Source organism: Dasypus novemcinctus, chromosome X (assembly GCF_030445035.2).
Source record: "Dasypus novemcinctus isolate mDasNov1 chromosome X, mDasNov1.1.hap2, whole genome shotgun sequence".
Taxonomy (NCBI): domain Eukaryota; kingdom Metazoa; phylum Chordata; class Mammalia; order Cingulata; family Dasypodidae; genus Dasypus; species Dasypus novemcinctus.
Genome location: NC_080704.1, coordinates 89,991,191 through 90,012,280, shown reverse-complemented (window position 1 = coordinate 90,012,280; position 21,090 = coordinate 89,991,191). Strand labels below are relative to the sequence as shown.

The following is a 21,090-nucleotide window of genomic DNA, read 5'->3' as shown; positions in this document are numbered from 1 at the left end:
TATGTTTTGAGATCTTTAATTAGTTGTCCGATGTTCTGCTTCCCTTCCTGGTTTTTAGTTTTTCATTGCATTCAGCCATGTTTTCCTGAATTTTGGTTTGGATTGTAGTTTTTTGTTGCTGTCTGGTCATCATTTTATCTTGACGGGTTTAATAAGTTCCTTAGCTTCTTTGTCTAGTCTTGGGGACTAATTAGTTGTTGTTCTTGCGTAAGTGTTATGTCTTCTCTTTGTCACTTTGTTCTTCTTACTCTATTTTCTTGTTGCTGGCTACGTTCACTTTGAAGGAAAATGTTAGGGCCAGGGAAAGCAAATGAGTAAGAAAAGAAAATGTATAAAGTAGTATTGGTAATAAATGTTAACAGAGCAACAATATGAGATCTGGGAGAATGGATATTAGACTCATGTAAATTGTGTAGAGTTATAGCAATAAGTAGAGTACCTATAATGAGATAGTCAACTGAATATGGGGAGGAATATAGTATGAATTAATAAGCCAGTGTTTTCATGAGAGAGGGAAAGAGAAAAGAAAGACAATAATATCAAGAGTGGATAAAAGACAGAAAACAGAACAAAGGTAATAGAAATTAAAAGTCAGACAATTTGTTGGCCAGAAACAGGAGGTAGAAAGTGAGACAGTACATGATGCAGGATAGCAAGATGTGGGGGAAAGGGGATAGTGTAGGTGGCCAAAATCAATTCACACAGAAAAGAGTTGGAGGATGAGGAAACACCCAAATGTGAAGCGCTCCCTACAGCACCTATTATATAAATAAAATAAAATAAGAAGAAAAGGGGGAAAAAAGAGAAGAAAAAAGGCGTCAGGCACAGAAAAGGGAGGGAAACAAGCAAGAAAAGAAATGGAGGGGGAAAAAAACTAAATGAACGAGAAAGGACGTTGGGGTATAAAATGGGAGAAAAGACCAGGAGATAATGCAATATTAGCAACCAAGGAAAAAAAATGAAAAAAGAAAAAAAAAACCGCAAACCACCGAGGGCTAGGATAATCAAGGATCTCAGATGGACCTCAGGGCACTGTGGATTCAGGGACGGGGAGTCTGTGATATTGCAGACTCAAGGTGTGTGAGTCTCTGGAGCGTGGGCCACCAGGATTTTAGGGGACACAGACCTGAGAACCACGCATCCGGTTAACAGGGGACCTGAGAGCACTGCAGCACAGCACAGCCTTCAGGGATCCCTGCAGCTGGGCGCCAACCCTAGGGGGTTCCCACCCGCAAACTCTGACCTCCATGTCAGAAACCCAAAATTCCAACTCTCACAAGAATCTCTTCTGTCACTGTCTCACCAAATTGACATCCAGACACCTCCTGCCCTGCAAGCCCCAGAAACAGCCTGCTGGGGGTGCCACTGCACTATAAAGTGTTCAGGGACCACCGCGGCCTGGCCGCCAGCCCTAGGGGCAGGGGCTCCAGCCAGAACCTCTGACCTCTGAGTCAGAAACCCAATATTCCACCTCTTGCAAGTATCTCCTCTGTCACTGTCTCACCTAATCAACCTCCGAACACCTCCTGCCCTGCAAGCCCCTGAAACAGCCCGGTCAGGGCTTGGGAACTCACCAGCACAGCAAAGCCTCCAGGAATCGTCGCTGCCAGGCTGCCAGCCCCAGGAGGAAGCATCCCACACTCAACCCCGACCTCCCTGAAAGAGACCCAAAATTCTACCTCTTACAAGAATCTCCTCTGTCACCATCCCACCAAATCGATGTACAGACACCTCCTGCCCTGCAAACACCCAAAACAGCCCTGTCCAGCAGACTCCAACCCTACTCAGCTACTTCTTTGCAGGAGAGATTGTAAGGAGCACTCACTCAGACGCCATCTTGCCCTGCCTCCTAATTTTATTCTTGATTTCCTCTTCTTATTGTTTATTCCCAGCATATAGAAACACCACTGAGTTTTACATGTTGCTCTTACAGGCCCCTGCTTTTCTTATTTTATTACCTCTCCTTGCTTAGTTGTGGGTTTTTCAGGATATTCTGTGTATAGTATCATAAGGAAAGTTTTATTTCTTCCTTTTCTATTTGGAAGACTTTTGTTTGAATTTCTTGCCTGGTTTCTCTGGCTGGAATTTCCAGTATAGATTTAAAAAGCACTGGTAACTGTGACCATTCATGTCCTTTTCTTGGTCTTAGGATAAAAGCTTTCAGTCTTTCACCATTGAGTATGATATTGCTTTGGGTTTTTCATATATATCCAGTATCATGTTAGGGATTTTGCCTTCTGTTCCTAGTTTTCCAAATGTTATTATTAGGAAGAGGTGCTGAATTTTTTCAAAAGCCTTTTCTGCATCAATTGAAATGATCATGTCTCTTTTTTATTCATTTTATTATTGTGGTATAGTACATTAATTTATATTCTGATAGTGAACCTTTCTTGCACAACTCAGATAAATCCCACTTGATCCTGGTGAATAATTCTTTTAATGTGCTGTTGGATTCATTTGCTTGTTTTTTGCTGAAGATCTTTTGCATCAATATTCATAAGTTCTATTGGTCTAAAATTTTCTTTTCTTGTGATGTCTTTATCTGGCTTTGGTATTAAGGCGATGTTGGCCTCATAGAATGAGTTAGGGAGTATTCTGTTCTTTTCAATTTTTTGCAAGAGTTTGAACAGTATTGGTATGAAATCTTTAAATGTTGGATAAAATCAACCAGTGAACCCATCTGATCATTAAATGGGAGAGTTCTGAATTACTGACAATCTCTTTACTTGTTATTGGTCTTTTCCTTCTAGAGTCAGTTTGGGTTGTTCTTAGGTCTCTAGACAGTTTTCCATTTTATCTAGATTGTCAAAATTTTGGCATACAGTTGTTCATCGTGCCCTCTTATGATCCTTTTTATTTCACTTCTGTCGGTAGTAATGTCCCTCCTTTCATTTGTAATTTTAATTATTTGCTTCCTCTGTCTGTTATTCTTCATCAGTCTAGCTAAGGTTGGTCAATTTTATTGATTTTTTTACTGGACCAATTTTTTGTTTTGCTTATTCTCGATATTGTTTTCTCTATTTCATTTATTTCTGCTCTAAGCATTTTTATTTCCTTCCTTCTGCTTGCTTTTGGTTTAGTTTACTATCATTTTTCTAGTCCCTCTAGTTGTGTGATTAGGAGTCTGATTTTAGCTCTTCTTTTGTAAAGTAAGCATTTAAGGTCATAATTTTCCCTCTGAGCTCTGTCTTCCCTGTGTCACAAAGTTTTGATATGCTGTGTTCTCGTATCCATTTGTCTCAAGATAGTTCCTGATTTCTTTGCCGACCCTTTGATTGTTTGAATGTGTTGTTTGACTTCCAAATATTTTTGATTTTTTACTTCTCTGTTACTGATTTCTAGTTTCATTTCATTGTGGTTAGAAGATATGCTTTGTATAATTTCAGTGTTTTTAAAATTTTTATGAGTTGTTTTGTGGTCTAACATGGTTTATCTTGCATAATGATCTGTGTGCAATTGTAAGGAATGTGTATTCTGCTATTTGTAGGTGCAGTGTTACGTATATACCTGTTAACTCTAGCTCATTTCTCATATTGTTCAAGTTCTCTTTTTCTTATTGATCTTCCCTCTAGATGTTCTTTACACTGTTGAAGGTGGTATATTGAATCTCCAACTATTACTGTAGAGGTGTCTATGTCTCCCATCAGTTTTCTTATTGTTTGCCTGATATTTTGGGACATTGTGTTCAGGTGCATAATATTGTTTTGATAATTTTTCTTGGTGTATTGATGCTTTTAAAAAATATAGTCCCATTCTTTGACTCTTGTAACAGATTTTGACATAAAGTCTGTTTTGTCTGATATTAGTATACCTACCCCAGCTCTCTTTTCATTATTATTTGCAAGGAGTATTTTTTCCATCCTTTCACTTTCAACCTATTTGTATCTTTAGGTCTAAGGTGAGTCTCTTGTAAACAACATGTAGTTGGATTGTGCCTTTTTATCCATTTTGCCAATCTGTGTCTTTTGATTGTGAAATTTAATTTGTTCACATTCAGTGTTATTACGGATGAAGCAAGATTTACTTTAGCCGGTTTGCCATATATATATATATATATATATATATATATATATATATATATATATATATATTCATACATATTAATTCTTCCATCTTTTTTGTCTCTTTTATTCATTTACTGCAGCTTCCTTTTCTATATAGTTAATCTTTTGAGATGTAACTGATTGATCTCTGTCTCATTTCTGTTGCTGTGTATCTTTTAAATACTCGGTTGTTTCCCTGAAATTTGTATCAAACAGCATAATTCTATACCCAAATAGTTTGAGAAGATACCAGCTAACTTCAGCAGCATATACAGAGTCTCTGTTCCTATATCTCTCTTTTTCCCTTCTTTATGTTTTTTTCCCCACACATTAGTCCTTATATTTTGTATGTCCATTACATAGAAACATTATTATTTATTTTAAACTGTATTTTAAATCTTACAGGAAATAAAGGGTAGAGAAAAGTAGTAGAACTATGTATTGATGATACAGTCCTGTAGGGTTTTGCAGTTACCCTTCTAATTATCTTTACTAGAGACCTTCTCTTCATACTCCTCCAAGGAGTATTGTCCTTTCCTTTCAACCTAAAAAATTTACCTTTAGTATTTCTTCTTAGGGCAGTTCTTTTAGTGATGAACTCTCTCAGTTTTGATAATTTGTGAATATCTTAAACCCTCCCTCATTTTTGAATGACAAATTTTTTCTGGATAAAGAATTTTTGGTTGGCAGTTTTTCTCTTTTATACCTTCAATATCTACTTTTTTGCTGCCATGGTTTCTGATGAGATGTCAGCACTTAGTCTTATTGAGAATCCTTTGTATGCGAAAAATCATTTTCCTCTAGCTGTTTTCTTTTTTTTAAATTTTTTATTCATTTTTAAAAAATATTACATTCAAAAAATATGAGGTCCCACTCAACCCCACTGCCCCCACCCCACCACTCCCCCCACAGCAACACTCTCCCCCATCATCACGACACACCCACTGCATTTGGTAAGTACATCTCCGGGCATCGCTGCATCTCATGGTCAGTGGTCCACACCATAGCTCACACTCTCCCACGTTCCATCCAGCGGGCCCTGGGAGGATCTACAATGTCTGGTAATTGTCCCTGAAGCACCACCCAGGACAACTCCAAGTCCCGAAAACGCCTCCGCATCTCATCTCTTCCTCCCATTCCCCGCACCGAGCAGCCACCATGGCCACTTTTCCCACACCAATGCCACATTTTCTCTGTGGACCTTGGATTGGTTGTGTCCATTGCACATCTATGTCAAGAAGAGGCTTAGATTCCACATGGATATTGGATGCAATCCTCCTGCTTACAGTTGTAGGCACTCTAGGCTCCATGGTGTGGTGGTTGACATTCTTCAACTCCATGTTAGCTGAGTGGGGTAAGTCCAATAAATCAGAGTGTAGGAGTTGAAGTCTGTTGAGTGTAGCTGCTTTCAAACTCTGTCTTTATCCTTGGCATTTGATATTTTGACTAGTATGTGTTTTAGAGTTGGTCTGTTAGGGTTCTTCCTCTTTGGAATGGTTTTTGCTTCTTGGGCATGTGTATCTTTCATGAGTTGGGAAATTTCAACCATTATTCATGTTTTTTTCCTGCACTCTTTTCTCCTTCTTCTCTCCTTATTTTCTCCTTCTTTTCTCCTTCTAGGACTCCCATAATGCGTATATTGATACACTTCATATTGTTCTAGAGGTCTCTTAGGTTCTGCTCACTTTTGATATTCTTTTCTCAGTCTCTTCCTCCAACTCTTTAATTTGGTTTTCCTGTCTTCTAGTTCACTGATTGTTTTTTCTGCCTCTTCAAATCTGCTGTTTATGACACAAGTGTATTTGTAAGCTCCATTATTACGTTTTTTATCTCGCTAAATTCTGTTATGTTCTTTTAAAAATATTTTCTAATTTTTCTTTGTTACACACATTGTCTTCTTAATATCCTCTGGCTCTGTAGCCATATTTAGTTTATTTCCAACCACATTTTCCTTTTGCTCCTTGAATTTATTTAGAAGATTTGTTTGAACTCCTTTAATTAGTTGTTCCAAATTTCTGTATTTCCTCTGAAGTTGTAATCTGTTTCATTAAATGATCCATATTTTCTTGTTTCTTTGTATGTCTTGTGATTTTTTTGCTGATGTCTGGGTATTTGATTATTTTGATGTACTAACTCTAGGCGTCTTTTTCTCCTTCTTGTCTAGGGTTTTATTGTACATTGGCCTTGTGTTAAGGCTCTTTTAAACTCTTGGTCTAGCCTATTCTGAACCTTTAGAACAGCCCATGTTTAAAAGTTCAGATTTTCACATGTATCCCCTGCACCTGTCTCTCATCCTGCATATGCACTGCAACTCTTTTGAGTAGCCTATTATGTATAACTCTTTCTTTTCTTGGAGATTTCCATTCCTTTTGTTCATTCTTCTTGAGTCCTGGGCTGTTCTGCTTGTTTTTATGCAATTTTTCTTCCCTAGCATCTATGATTTGCTCAACTGCTCTCCCAAGCTCAGGGCTGCCTTTTCATTACATTTTTAAGTTCTCGTTTCACTCTACCTTACAGCAGTTCAGTTTTTTCCTTTTTCTTCTGTAGCTTTTCTGCCTCTGGTAACTTCCACTTTAGGGTATCCCTCCTGAGGAAGCCAGGCTGATAAGGACAGCATTCAAAAATGACATTTTTACATTTAGGTGCACCAGCAGTTAAGGAGTGTGCACCATTTTTCAACAGTTCTGTCATGAATCATCTCATTTCTTGTTTCCTGGGGGCCACTTTGAATGCAGGTGCTCATTTGAATGCCTGGGTCTATATGGCCTTGGGTCTCCATGACTGAATGTGGAAGGCTCTTTGGTCAGCAACCATAGCAGGAAGTTCCCAGTTACTTTGACTCTTAAACTGTGGGAGACCAAGTGTGGGGAAGGGGTCTTGACTAGCATATCTGAGTTGCAAATCCCCTCCTTCCTTTTTGATGTTTTTTTTCCCTTTTGATTCATCATTTGTGGAGTTTTTATCTAGTCTTTGTCATCCTCCAGAGTTCCAAGCAAGTGGAATATGCCCTTTTATTTAGTGTCTCTATAGGAAAAATTTCTCAGGGATGTATTATGCTGCGATCATAATGACATCATTCCCAATGCAATTTCTTTTATACTTAACATCCTCTAGTAGATTCCATTCCACAATTAGATCAAAGCAGACTTCTTTCATCTGGATATTTTCCCTATAAGCAATCTCATACATTCTCATTGCTCTAGAACTGACTGGGTGTGCAGAATATTTAAACACCCTGAAGATTCTGATGGCTGTGGGCTACATTAAATACCATAAATCCTAAGAAGCTCAGTTTTGTCATCTGTTAATATGTGTAATAATAGACTAATGTGAAGAGCTATTGTATGATAATATTCTAGGCCAGGCTTTCTTAAAAGGGGTTCCATGAGCTTGAATTGAAAATCAAAAAAACATTCTTCTTGTGGGGACGTTTATTAAATAATATGCAGTGTAATATGGACTTAGTAAGAGGCCTGTAGTTTTCACCTGACTGGCAAAGGGGTCTATGGAACAAAAAAGGTTAAGAACCCCCGTTCTAGGCCTTCAAAAATGGAAGTAATCTCCCTAAACACATACATGGACATGTACCCCTGCATAATTACATACTTTATTTCTGCTACAGAGGTGATTCTTAACTAGGGAGACCTACTGAATTAGATTCTGTAAGATTAGGTAGGGTTTATGTACATGAATTTTGAAGAGGTTCCCCAGGAGATTCTGCTTCTTATCCTTGGTTTAGAGCCTTGCACTAAACTGTAACCTCCAATTCAGGGGGAAGAGCCATGTCTTATTACATTTAATACTTGGTTTAGTGCCTAGCACTTCGTAAACATTCAGAAAATTATTAAATAGTTCAGTTATTAATGAAATATAATTTGAATGGTAGGCATATTTATATTGAAAATAATAAATTATTGGTGTTCTCATCAATAGGAGCAAGAGTTTGTTAAGATTGTAGGGATCAAATACGAGGTTGGACCACCTACACTGTGCTGCTTGAAGCTTGCGTTTCTGGATCCCATTTCAGGCAAAATGACTGGGGAATCTTTTTCCATTAAGTAAGTAGTTATCTCACATTAAGTGCATATTTGTGTGTGTATTTTAATACTGTATATTCTGCAGAGTATAAGGCTTGATGAGAGAAGAGACACTACAGACTTTAGGGTTATGAAGACTGGTGTTTAATTCAGGTTTCTCCACTTACAGGCTATTTCACAATGAACCAGTTATCAGTTACTCAATATCTCTGAATCTATTTCTTCATCTGTAAAACGGGGATGCTAATATCTCAGAATAATTGTGAGGAATAAAAGAGAAGCCTTTATAAAGTGACTAGTAGTGTGCTTGAAACGTGTCTGTTGCTTTTATTTTCTATTAAATAATAGTAATAATAATCAAGGCACATTTCTTGAAGTTTAGATGAACTCTAGGGAAATGAAAGAACATCAGTTCATACCCTAATTGAATCCCTTTATAAAAAGACTTTTATGTAAAATAGCATATATTAAGCTTTAAGAGTTTTCATTGGCATCTTTATATTATTAAAATGATACAACAGTAAGCAGGGTACTCCCAAACAAATCATACCAGATGGGGTTTAATTTAAGTAAAGACATTTTTAGGGACTGTGAGTGTTTCAAAATTTTACTTGATGGCTCTACAGCAAAATTATGTTGTTGTAAATAAAGTAAAGTATATTTTTATATCTCTTTTTTGAGTCACATGTGCCTTATTTTCTGTACAGGTACCATGACATGCCAGATGTCATTGACTTCCTTGTGCTGCATCAGTTTTATAATGAAGCCAAAGAAAGGAACTGGCAGATTGGTAAGTAGATAATTGTTACTTAATAACTTAAATTTGAAGTCCAGTAAGTAACTTTTTTACTCTCATTTAACAGAAGGAAGCTAATTTAACAGGTAGCTGGGAAAAGCTGTCAACCAAATTAGAAAAATTGAATTTTCCTTTTCAGTTATGGTTCTGTTGTTTTATGTACATTGTGTATGGCATATAATCTCTAAGCCTTCTACGAATACCTACTCTATTAGAATACAAATCTGAATAGAAAATAAATCCATAAAAGTGAACCACCACACAAGGGAGCCAAGAATGCCCAGAACTGCAAGTAGGAGAATTACATCCATCATCCGTGTGGAATCTAAGCCCTCTCTTGATATAGAGGTGGAGTGGACATAACCATCCCAGGGTCCACAGGATGGGGGAATAGAGTATGGATTAGAATGGATTTACTGATATTCTACTATGGAACTATTGTGATTAGTAATGGAAGAAATTGTAGCATTGATGTAGAGAAAGTGGTCACGGTAGCTGCTGAGGGTAGGAAGAGGAAAGAAGAGATAAGATGTGGGGGCATTTTCAGGACTTGGAGTTGTCCTGGGTGGTACTGCAGGGACAGATGCTGGACATTGTATGTCCTGCCATGGCCCACTGGGTGGACTGGTGGAGACTGTAAACTACAATGTAAACCATTATCCATGTGTTGCAGCAGTGCTCCAAAATATCTTCATCAAATTCAATGAATGTCCCATGATGACAAAAGCAGTTGTTGATGTGGGAAGAGTGGGGTTGGGGGTGGGGTATGTGGGGACCTCTTATATTTTTTGAATGTAACATTTTTAAAAAATTAAGAGAAAAATAAAATAAAAAGAATCAAATTAAAATGATCTGGGGCAAAGGACATCCTGCATTAAGTCACAATAGAGAACCTAGGAAGGGGTGAAAGTCTAAGAAATAGAGGGGACATTCAAACTCCTGTAATCTGAAAACGGGAATTTCTAAGGCTACCAGCAAGCAAAAGCTCAGGAAAAGAAGTAGGCTCCAGTGCTCTACACAGGATCAGATAAGACCTAGAGGACCCTGAATTTTCCGTTTGCATTGGGCCGATCTTCTTTGGAAGTAATAGAATAGTTTTGGTAATGGATGGTGGTGATGGTAGTACAACATTTTGCATGTAATTAACACCAGTGTATTATCCATTTTATGTGGACAAAAGGAGAAATTTTAGATTATATTTGTTACTAAAATAAAAATTAAAAAACAGTACTGTACAATACAAACAGTGAACTCTAATGTATACCATGGACTATAGTTAATAGTACAATTATAATAATATTTTTCATCAGTTGTAACAAATATGCCACACTTATGCAAGGTTTTAATTATATGGCAATTCTATTTTCTGCATGATATTTTCTGTAAATCTCCAACTTTTCTAATCACAAAAAAAGTTCATGCTAATATCAGGCAGCTAATTTTCTAATTTCATAGCATAATTTGGCTTTTACAGTCTCCATATCAATTGTAAAATGAATATTTTGCTTAAAACAATCAATCTTTACTCTAAAAAAAAAAAGAAAGATAAAGATACCTGGCGCATAGTAAGCACTATGTAAATGTTGCTCTTAGTGATTTTGGTTCTTTTTTCTTATCTGTAAGAAACATTTTTGTCCATGATGGTTTGGTTTTATAATCTTATAAAGCTAAAAGCAGAGAAGACAAAGAAGAAACAACTGTTTTTTTTTAAGATTTATTTTATTTATTTATCGCCCCTCCCCTCCCCCCCCATTGTCTGCTCTCTGTGTCCATTCGCTGTATGTTCTTCTGTGTCTGCTTGCATTATCCTGTGGCACTGGGAAACTGTATCTCTTTTTTGTTGTACCATCTTGCTGCATCAACTCTCCAGGTGTGCAACACCACTCCTGGGCGGACTGCGCTTTTTTCATGTAGGGCTTCTCTGCTTATGGGGCGCACTCCTTGCGTGTGGGGCACGGTACTCCTTGCGCAGGGCAGCACTGTGCGTGGACCCGCTTATCACATGGTCATGAGGCCCTGCTTATCGAAACATGGACCCTCCATATGGTAGATGGATGCTCTATCAGTTGAGCCATGTCCACTTCCCTAGCAACAACTGTTTTAAGATACATACGGTAAAATAAGGAGGATATCTAATGATGTTCCACATAATTGATCAAAGTTAAATTATGTTTGGTGGCATTTATTTAAGAAGATATGGAAATATGTGATTTATTTCAGGATAATTTCCACCACTTGGAAATCAAAAGACTTGGAAGAGGGTAAAATAGAAAACTCAGATGGAAACCTTTGATGAAGCTAGACATAGTGCTCCTTCTGTATGCAAGCAATAGTAGTACCTTAGTATGAGGATAAAGCTAACATTCTCAAGAGCATCCTTTTAAGAATTCTTCAAACATTATAGGTGATAGATTCCGCAGTATTATCGATGATGCCTGGTGGTTTGGGACTGTGGAGAGTCAGCAGCCTTTTCAACCAGAGTATCCTGATAGTTCTTTCCAGTGTTACAGCGTTCAGTAAGTGTGGCATTGGTCTTTTATGTCTGCTATAGTACTGTAATCGTGCATGGGCTTTCTGTAAACCCTACCAGGAATACCTCTTTATTTGCCTTATCTAGTCTTCCAAATGTACCTGTAAGAAAGGAATTTGATGATATCCCTTTTGATTCCTTATGCATGCTAATATAAAGTCAGAATTGAAGAATTACTACTACCTCTTCTCTGTCCTTATTTTTTCTTAAGCATTTCTACTTTAGACAAGAATTGCAGCTATTTTTTTCATGGAGAATACTGAAATTAACTCGATGTTTAAAGTAATTGTTATAGCTGAAATATAGCAATAAGTGTTAGTATTTGGTATTTTATGGTATGAATTTAAGGTAGAGGTGATTGCATTATTTTCGTAGGTACTACTTATCTATAACATTTGGTATAATTCTTCATTAGGTCCCAGAATTCTAAGAGTCCTAATGAATGAAGTATATCTTCTCAAGCATGATAGATGAAATGTGTATTCTATAAAGATTGACTTTCATCTCCATATTGCAGATCAAATGGGAATAATAAAATTTTTAGAGGTTCTTTAATAGTTAAACTATATAGGTAAATTAGATTATTGCTCAGAAGTAATCTATTAAATTGAATCTCTTAAACTGAAATATATTTTCCATGGGATCTTTTTGTTTTTTTCCTCAGGCCTAATATTGAAATATGCTTGATGATTGGGAGAAAAACCATTACAAGTAAAACTAACAGTAGGCTTAATGCCCTTTAAGTTTCTTATTGTTGTACCACGTTTTCTTCGTTAGAGAATCATTGCTATGTTTTTGTAAGCAGCAGTGTACTTTAAAGAAAATATTTATGCCTCTTTCCAAATTTCACCACCCAAAAGACACAAATAATATTATTATATAAAAGCAAGTGTCATTTGACTTTGATTTGCCTCTTGTTATTTTTTAATAGTTGGGACAATAATGAGAGAGAAAAGATGAGCCCCTGGGACATGGAGCCAATTCCAGAAGGAAGTAAATATACTTTTTAAAATGAATTATAATTATTTTTTAAAAATTTATTGAAGTATCATACATGTAATATAAAATTTGCCATTTTAACCATTTTGAAGTGAGTAATTCAGTATATAATTCTTGTAAAATTAAAATGGCAGTAGCATGATATTGGAAACTTCTAATTTTTATTTTATACCTAGCTGCCTTTCCAGATGAAGTTGGTGCTGGTATTCCCGTTTCCCAGGAAGAACTGACTGCTTTGCTATACAAACCCCAGGAAGGAGAGTGGGGTGCTCATTCCAGAGATGAGGAATGTGAACGGGTTATTCAGGGCATCAACCACCTTCTTTCCCTGGGTATGATGTTGAATAAGAATATTAGGAGGATGTAAGGGAGCTAGGAAAACCAAAAGAGTTTTAAGTTCTATAAAATAAAATGTTTTTTCACTGTACACCTCAATTTTTTTTCATGTTATCCATGTTGCAATTTTATTTTGATACTAGTGCCAAAAAAGGCCTGTCCTTTAGTTTTCATTTGTAGTTTCTACTTGGACAACTTGCTGATAATTATAGTTTATTATTTACATACTTCTTACTCTTTCCACTTATAAAAGGCTGCTCCTATTTTAACTCAAGAGGCACAGTTGTTCTAGTTTTAATATTAACATTTTTATATGCTTGAGCAAAGTAATGACTAATAAACTTTTCACACTCTGAGGTCTGATAGTAAAGACAGGCACACAGGTATCTTTTTCTCAAGTCATTTTTGCTCTGTAGCTATTCCAAGAGCCTGACTTTGGATGGGATCATTGACAAAGACAGTGGGCTGAATAATGTATTTTACTTGCATGAATAATTATATTTCCTATAGCATGTCACTTTAGAAGTTTGGCATTTGTCCAGCAAAGACATACAATTGTGAAGTTAAACACAGTACTCTTTTGGATTTGTGTTGTTTTACCTGATTTGAATCAATGTATCATGCATGATACATAGATTTCATGTCCAAATAAAAAAAGCATTAAAAAATATTGGTCCAACATGTGTACAATTGATTCATTTTTATAAATGTAGCATATTGGTTTCCCAACTTGCTTTTATTATATATGAATTTGTGTTTGTTAACATAAAATGTTAACACTCTTTATAACTACCTTTTTTATTTTGGTAATTTTGTAGATTTTGCCAACCCTTTTGCTGTTCCAGTGGATCTTAGTGCCTACCCCTTGTATTGTACTGTAGTTGCCTATCCAACTGACCTCAATACCATCAGGCAGAGACTTGAAAACCGCTTTTACAGGTCTGTTTAGTTTAATCATTTAACATAAAATTTACAGCTTCATGCCATTAGCTTTCCTTTTTTGCAGTGATAAATTAAGAACTGTTTTCATAGTATAAAATAATCATTCAAAAGACTGACTCCAGAATTTTTCCTAAAAATTTGTAACTCTAATTTCTCTTTGTTGAATCAATTCTCTATCTTCCAGGATAAAATGTAGGTAGGGAAGAAGGACAGGGAAGTAATTATGGATGGCATAATTCTTACTTAAAACAAAATTACAGTTAACTTCAGATTATTAAGGGCAGGTTAAGTGGTTTGTAGATTCATTATGATAAGGGTGCTACAGAGACTTGGAGCATGCTTAAGTCCCTTGGTGGAGAATTAGGCAGCAGTTATTAAGATTTAATTGAAAGCCCCAAAATGTGTATAGGAAAATAGCCAAGCTATGTTTTGCTTGGTTTTGATTGGGACCAATGATTATGGGTAGGTTGTAGAGGGCAGCTCTTAGCTGCTCTCTCAGGTTCATTATGTCATAACCACAATTATTCCAAGAACATCATTTAATATGCCTCTTTTAATTGAGAATTGGTTGTATTTTTGTAACATTCTGTATGATTTCATTCAGAATAAAAATATGTAGATAAAAAAATCTGTCTTTTCCTTGCTATTAATGTCTCTTTTCCTGAAAATTAAACATTCTCTTGACTTTATAAAAAAATTTTGCTTTTCTTTTTCTTACTTTCTTTTTTTTTTTTTGGTCAAATTACTGTTTATCCATAATTTTCTTAATCTGTTTTATTGTAGGTTTTATTATACAGTCCAGTGGTTCTAAATTCTTGCCTGTGCTTCAAATAGTATGATTATATCATCTCTCTTTTATAGTGCATTTCAGTCTCACACACACACACACACACACACACACACACACACACTGTGACTTATTGTAAGTGCCAGTTGTCCTATGTTGCATATTCCTAGAATATACTTTAAATATATCAGCCAAAACTAACAGAGGGTGTCTTTTATTTCACAGGAGAATATCAGCATTAATGTGGGAGGTGCGGTACATTGAACATAATGCCAGGACTTTCAATGAGCCAGACACTCCTATAGTTAAGGCAGCCAAAATTGTAACTGATGTCTTGCTTCGCTTCATTGGGTAAGAAGTGGTTTTGTCTTCCATAGGGGCTAAGTTCTGATTTTTTTCTTTTAATTATTGAAATGTATTTTCAATTATCTTGTTTCTTAGGGATCAGAGCTGTACTGATATATTGGATACTTATAATAAAATTAAAGCAGAAGAATTAAACACTACTGATGCAGAGGAGGTAAGAATCACAACATAATTAATAGGAATGAATTTCTTTACTGTTATCTGAAGTACAGTAACTATCACATGTAAGTGTTGTAATTGATTATGAAGTGAAGCTGATTTCTGAAGCCTGGCTAAAGACCTGCATCTTTTTATATTAAACTCTTTAATTTGTATTTAGATGACCTATGCCAAAAATGCAGTAGTGCTTCAGTATTTTATCAGACAGGTGGCCAATCATTCTATTTGATTCAGTGGGTTTCATTGATGAAAAAGGAACACTATTTTTCAGTCCTTAAAAACAAAACAAATCATTCAATATTTTAAGAATGTTTAGTTGATGTGAATTCCAATATGAATTTAATTGTCTATGCATTGTATATAAAATGTTAAAATATTTTAAAATATATCTGAACATCTCAGTTTTTAGTAGTTTAATGAGTTGCTACTTGATTTGCTTTTTGGAAATTTCTAAACATATGTGAGTCTTTTCTTAATATAATGGAATTAGTACTGTCAGCAGACCCCACATATCTGATTTCCCCACCTATCTATAACCCTAAGGTAAATAAAGTTAGTTTTGACTCGATGCTGCAATGTAGAGAAGCAAAAAACTAAGATGGTGGAAAAGAATGGCAAGTGGTAATTCAAGAACTCTTAGAGGAAAACAATTCATGACAGGGATGAATGACTCAGATATCTAGACATTCTAGATTTTATTGCAGCATCATGAGATATTTTGCATGTTTATATTGTCTGTGTTGTCAATTTCCAGAAAAGTATACAATATTTTTTTACTATTTCATGAAATCGTATGTTACTATGAAATGTTGTATTATTGGATTTAAATGTTGTTTACATAATAATAATAAGGGAAACAGATATACCAATTATATATTATCCTCCTAAAACCTATGGAAAATATATTATTCATGTTCTTTATAGTTTCTCTGACCTTTCACATAAATGCATTTTGACATAGGATTTGATGTGGCAAGAATTTCTCCTCAAAGTAGTACTACTCAGGTTAGAATAGAAAATTAAAGTAAAATATAATTCAATGGTTTTATTTTATTAGAAAGGAGTTCCGATAACTCATGAGTAACTTTTATTTTCACTTAAGCATATATCTTATAATTTGAGTTGCCATCACCAGATGAATAGTGGTGCCAGGGTTTTGCCTCGTTACTATCAAAAACTTATGCACAAAGACAACCAGCAAGATGGCGGCAGAGTAAGGAGCTCTTAAGAGTCATCTCCTGCTACAGGGCAGTTAGTAAACACCCAGCGCTATCTGGAACTAGCTGACGCACCTGTTTGGGGGCTCTGGGAGACCAGAAGAGCATCCTGCAACATCCTTGAAGGAATGGAAGGAGGAGATTGTCCATCTGCAGAGAAAATTTTTTAAGTAGAGGGCTCCATGCCATGGAGGCCAGTGCCCATCCTCCACTGGAGGCACAAGCTGCCTCAGAAGCCATTCCATGGCTGGAATTGAAAGCTCCACTTCTCAAAAACCGGGGAGGAAGAGACAGTTGGGCACCAACTTCAGCTATTGATGAGTAAATTTGACAAGCTAAAGTATAATCCTAAGAAGCGCTAAAATTAGAACCTGTCCAAGTCAGAAAGAGGATGGTAGACACCATCTTAACTCTACGCCTGTCACTAGGGAAGCAGGACAGACTGAAAATCACAGTCCTGGGACAAACCAGCTTCTTTCAATCCAGATCAGATTGAAGCCCTAGCCTAGGCCCCAGAACCACCTCTGGCAGGGAGGAAAATGGGGGAACCTGTTTCAACCCCTCTGGGAAATTACTGGCCAAGCCACGGATGCCAGTGATTATCCTACTTTGGCAGCACAGGATTCCCCAGGAGCTATTCTCTGGCTGGAATTTGAAGCTTCATTTCCCAAAATCAGGGGAGTAAGAGACAGTTTTCCACAAATTTCAGCTACTGATGGGTGAATTCAGCTGGCTGGAGTATAGCCCTAGGAACAGCTACAGTATGAACCTGTCAAAGTCAGAGAGAGGTCAGTGGCCACCATTTTGACACCACCCTCAGTATAAGGGGAAGCCGGGCTGACCAAAAATCATAGGGAAGGTAAGAAATGGTTTCTTTCACCCAGATCAGCCTACAGCCCTAGCCTGGGCTTCAGTCCCCCCTCTGGCAGGTAGGAGGCTGGCAAACTCTACAGCAGCCTATCCAGGTCACTGCAGGTACATTTGATGGCACAGACTGAATAATTTGAAGTCTACTGGGGCAACTGCAGTCATCTTGGAACCGTCCTGTATAGATTGCTGCCCACACCTGCAGCTTCATCCCCACCCCAGGCAGGGGAGAAAGAAGTGTGAAGCTTCATCAGTCTCTCTGGGCAACAACAGTCTAGGCTTGCACAACTTGGATTATTCACACAGCTGTGACTCTGTCCCTACCTCTGGCAAATGAGAAAGTTGTGAGAAGCTTCATCAGACCCCAGGGCTATGAGGGCAGGTTGAGCCTCCACAGCTTATAGCATCAACCACATTCTTGACTCCTACTTTACAACCAGCAAGGGAGAAAGGGCAAGACACCCTAAACTAAAGAGAAAAACTGCGCCCAGAATAAATACTCTAGTAAGCAAGATGCGAAGACACCAACAAAAAATTATAATCCACACCAAGAAACAGGAAGCTATGGCCCAGTTAAAGGAACAAGATAAGCCTCCAGATGACTTAAAGGAGTTGAGACAACTAATCATAGATGTTCAAACAAATCTCCTTAGTAAATTAAATGAGATGGCTAAAGAGAATAAGGATATTAAGAAGATATTGGATAAGCACAAAAAAGAATTTGAAAGCATACATAGAAAAGCAACAGATCTTGTGGGAATGAAAGGTGCAATAAATGAAGTTAAAAAGATTGGAATCGTATAATAGCAGATTTGAGGAGGCAGAAGAAAGGATTGGTGAGCTTGAAGAAATGGCCTCTGAAAGTGAACATACAATGGACAGATGAAGAAAAGAATGGAAAAAATTGAACTAGGTCTCAGGGAACTAAAGGACAGCAAAAGATGTACGAACATACATGTTATGGGTGTCCCAGAAGGAGAAGAGAAAGGAAAAGGGGCAGAAGGAATATTTGAAGAAATAATGGTAGAAAATTTCTCAACCCTATTGATGAACATAGATATCTATATCTAAGAACCATAACATACTCCCATCCGAAAAAATCCAAATAGACCAATTGCAAGACATATACTACTCAAAATGTCAGATCCCAAAGACAAAGAGAGAATTCTGAGAGCAGCAAGAGAAAAGCAATGCTTAACATAGAAGGTATACCCGAAATGATTACGTGCTGATTTCTCACCAGAAACCATGGAGACAAGAAGACAGTGATATGATATTTTTAAGATACTACAAGAGAAAAACTTCTAGCCAAGAATCTTATATCCAGGATGATTGACATTTAGAAATGCAGGTGAGTTTAGAATATTCACAGATAAATAGAAATTGGGAAACTTTCTAAGCAAGAGACCAGAGTTCCAGGAAATACTAAAGGGTATGCTAGAGCCTGAAAAGAAAGGACAGGAGAAAGAGGCCTGGAAGAGATTCTAGAAATGAATATTATATCAATAAAAGTAACTAAAAGTATCAAAAGAGTGGTGAAAATAAAATATGACACATAAAACTCAAATGGGCAGAAGTAAACTTAATTATGTAAAGCACTTGTAGTCAGAAAACTGCAACTAATGCAGTGTTAAAAGAAATCAAAAAAGGCCTAAATAACTGAAAGAACATTCCATGCTCATGGATTGGAAGACTAAATATCATTAAGTTGTCATTTCTACTCAAATTGATATACAGATTCAATGCAATCCTGATTAAAAAGTCCTCCAGCATTATCAAATTTATTTGGAAGGGTAAGGGATCCTGAATAGCCAGAAGCATCTTAAAACGGAAAAGCAAACGCTCATCTCTAGACTTTAAATTATAATACCTAGGTAAAATAGCAAAAACAGCATGGCACTGGCATAAACGCAGACACATAGAAAAGTGGAACCAAACTGATGATTCAGAAACAGACCCTCACATGTATGATTAAGTGATTTTTGACTAGCCTGTCAAACCCACACAGCTCGGGCAGTACAGTACATTTGAAAACTGGTGCTGAAATAAGTGGATATCCATAGCCAAAAGAAGGAAAGAGGACCCCTATCTCACACCTTAACCAAAAATTAACTCAAAATGGATCAAAAACCTAAAAATAAAAGGAAGAACCATAAAGCTTCTAGAAGTAATTGTAGGAAAATTTCTTCAAGACCTACTGGCAGGTAGTGGATTCTTAAAGGAGATAAGAGGAGGACTGAGATGGACTACTGATATTTACTGTATATGGAAGTTTTAGTTAGCTTTAATGTAAAAATGTGGAAATGTATAGCGTGATTGGTAACATATAGTGCGTAACAGCTAGTTTATAAATGGGAATGTGGCTGAAAATGGTAGTCGAGGGATGTAAATGCCAAATGACAGAATGCTAGGAACTGAATAGCACAGTAAACCAAGAGGAGAATGAGAATTGTGGTTGATGGTACAGATGCAAGAGTATCCCTTTTTAGCTAGAGCAAATGTACATCACTATTGCAGGGTGGTGGGAATGTGGAGAAGCATGGGAAAAATACAACTTGAGTGACCTATGGACTGTGGCTATCAGTAATAATATAATATTCTTGCATCTATGCCAAAGATATACCGTGCTGATAATGGGGCAGTATGGAAAATGTGTGCCAAATGTACACTATGGACGTGGTAACAATCACATGATATTATCTTATCTGTAACAAATATTCCTCCACAGTGTGGTGTGTTGATAGAGGGCTATTGTTTGGGAATTCCACACATGCGCGTGATTGTTGTATAAGTTTACAACTTCAGCCATAAACATATATTTTAAAATATTGATAAGGTGGGTTGGGGGAAAAACCCACCAAGTGTAAGATGAAGACTGTAGTTAATAGTAAGATTTTGACAATATTCTTTCATAATTTCTAACAAACATATTACGACAATGCAAGGTGTTAGTGGAGGGTTGATATATGGGACCCCTGTATGATGTTATCCATGTTTGCTTTGTAAGTTCACAACTTTTACTATACACTCAATTGTTTATGTGTGTTCATATATAAATGATATGAAGATAATAATAGGGTGGGTTGAGTGAAAAATACTTTATTATTAGTAATATATTGACAATGCTCTTTAATCATTAGTTAAAATTGTTTAACAACAATGCAAATTATTGGTGGTAGCCTGAGGTACGAGAGCCCTGTATGATGTTATATTTGTTTTGTAAGTTCACAACTATTACTATATACTTATTGTTTATGTATATTTATATATGAGTGATATACTCAATAAATTTTTTAAAAACTTATGCATAGAGGGATATTTACCTGCAATATAGATTGTAATATGCATTTATTTTCCCTATAAAATACTTATTTTTTAAAATAGCAAAGTATTATTCATGAGTAATTCATGTTATATGTTAACTTAGTATATATCATTTAGAATAAATTAAAAATAAACTAACACTTATGTAAATGCAACTTTAGCAGATACCAGTCACCACACCTTTTCCCTCCTTTCCTATTCTGATTCAGAAAAACCTTGTTCAAGTCTTCTTCTCTTGGTGTATTTTCCAGCTTATATGCAGTGTCTTGGCAGAGTTTGGAGTTAGACATTCTCCAGACTTTGTTCTGCTCCCTGAGAGAAAGTTATTTGTAATTATGTTTGCTATTTATTTGTAAATGTCCATCTAACCTGTAAAACTTTAAATGTAACTTAACACATTCTCCCACCCGCCTTGTTAATTTTAGGATACAGAAATGGTTGATTTAGATTCAGATGGTCCTGGAACTTCATCTGGAAGAAGGGTGAGTAAATAAATTACTGCTAAGAAAAAATATTTTCAGACTTCTTGTGTTGGGAGTCACTAAGACCACTCTTATATCTGGAGAGTCACTAGAAGGATTCACAGGATTTAGTATATAGCTAAGATTAGTATATATTATAGCTAACACTATATAGCTAAAACTTTAGTATGTATATATTAAGTATATATGGCTAAGATTTATTACA

At 36.3% G+C, this 21,090-nt stretch overlaps 1 protein-coding gene across 2 annotated transcripts in view; it reads left to right on the top strand.

The window, feature by feature from the left end:
* BRWD3 (bromodomain and WD repeat domain containing 3) overlaps nt 1-21,090 on the top strand; it is a 143,914-nt gene that overhangs the window by 106,697 nt on the left and 16,127 nt on the right. For both annotated transcript variants that reach the window (XM_058291985.2, XM_058291986.2), the window contains 9 exons: nt 7,977-8,101; nt 8,788-8,870; nt 11,281-11,392; nt 12,338-12,399; nt 12,582-12,737; nt 13,560-13,680; nt 14,696-14,821; nt 14,912-14,990; nt 20,829-20,885. In XM_058291985.2, coding sequence (XP_058147968.1) covers nt 7,977-8,101; nt 8,788-8,870; nt 11,281-11,392; nt 12,338-12,399; nt 12,582-12,737; nt 13,560-13,680; nt 14,696-14,821; nt 14,912-14,990; nt 20,829-20,885 — 921 coding nt within the window. The remainder of the gene's footprint in view (nt 1-7,976; nt 8,102-8,787; nt 8,871-11,280; nt 11,393-12,337; nt 12,400-12,581; nt 12,738-13,559; nt 13,681-14,695; nt 14,822-14,911; nt 14,991-20,828; nt 20,886-21,090) is intronic.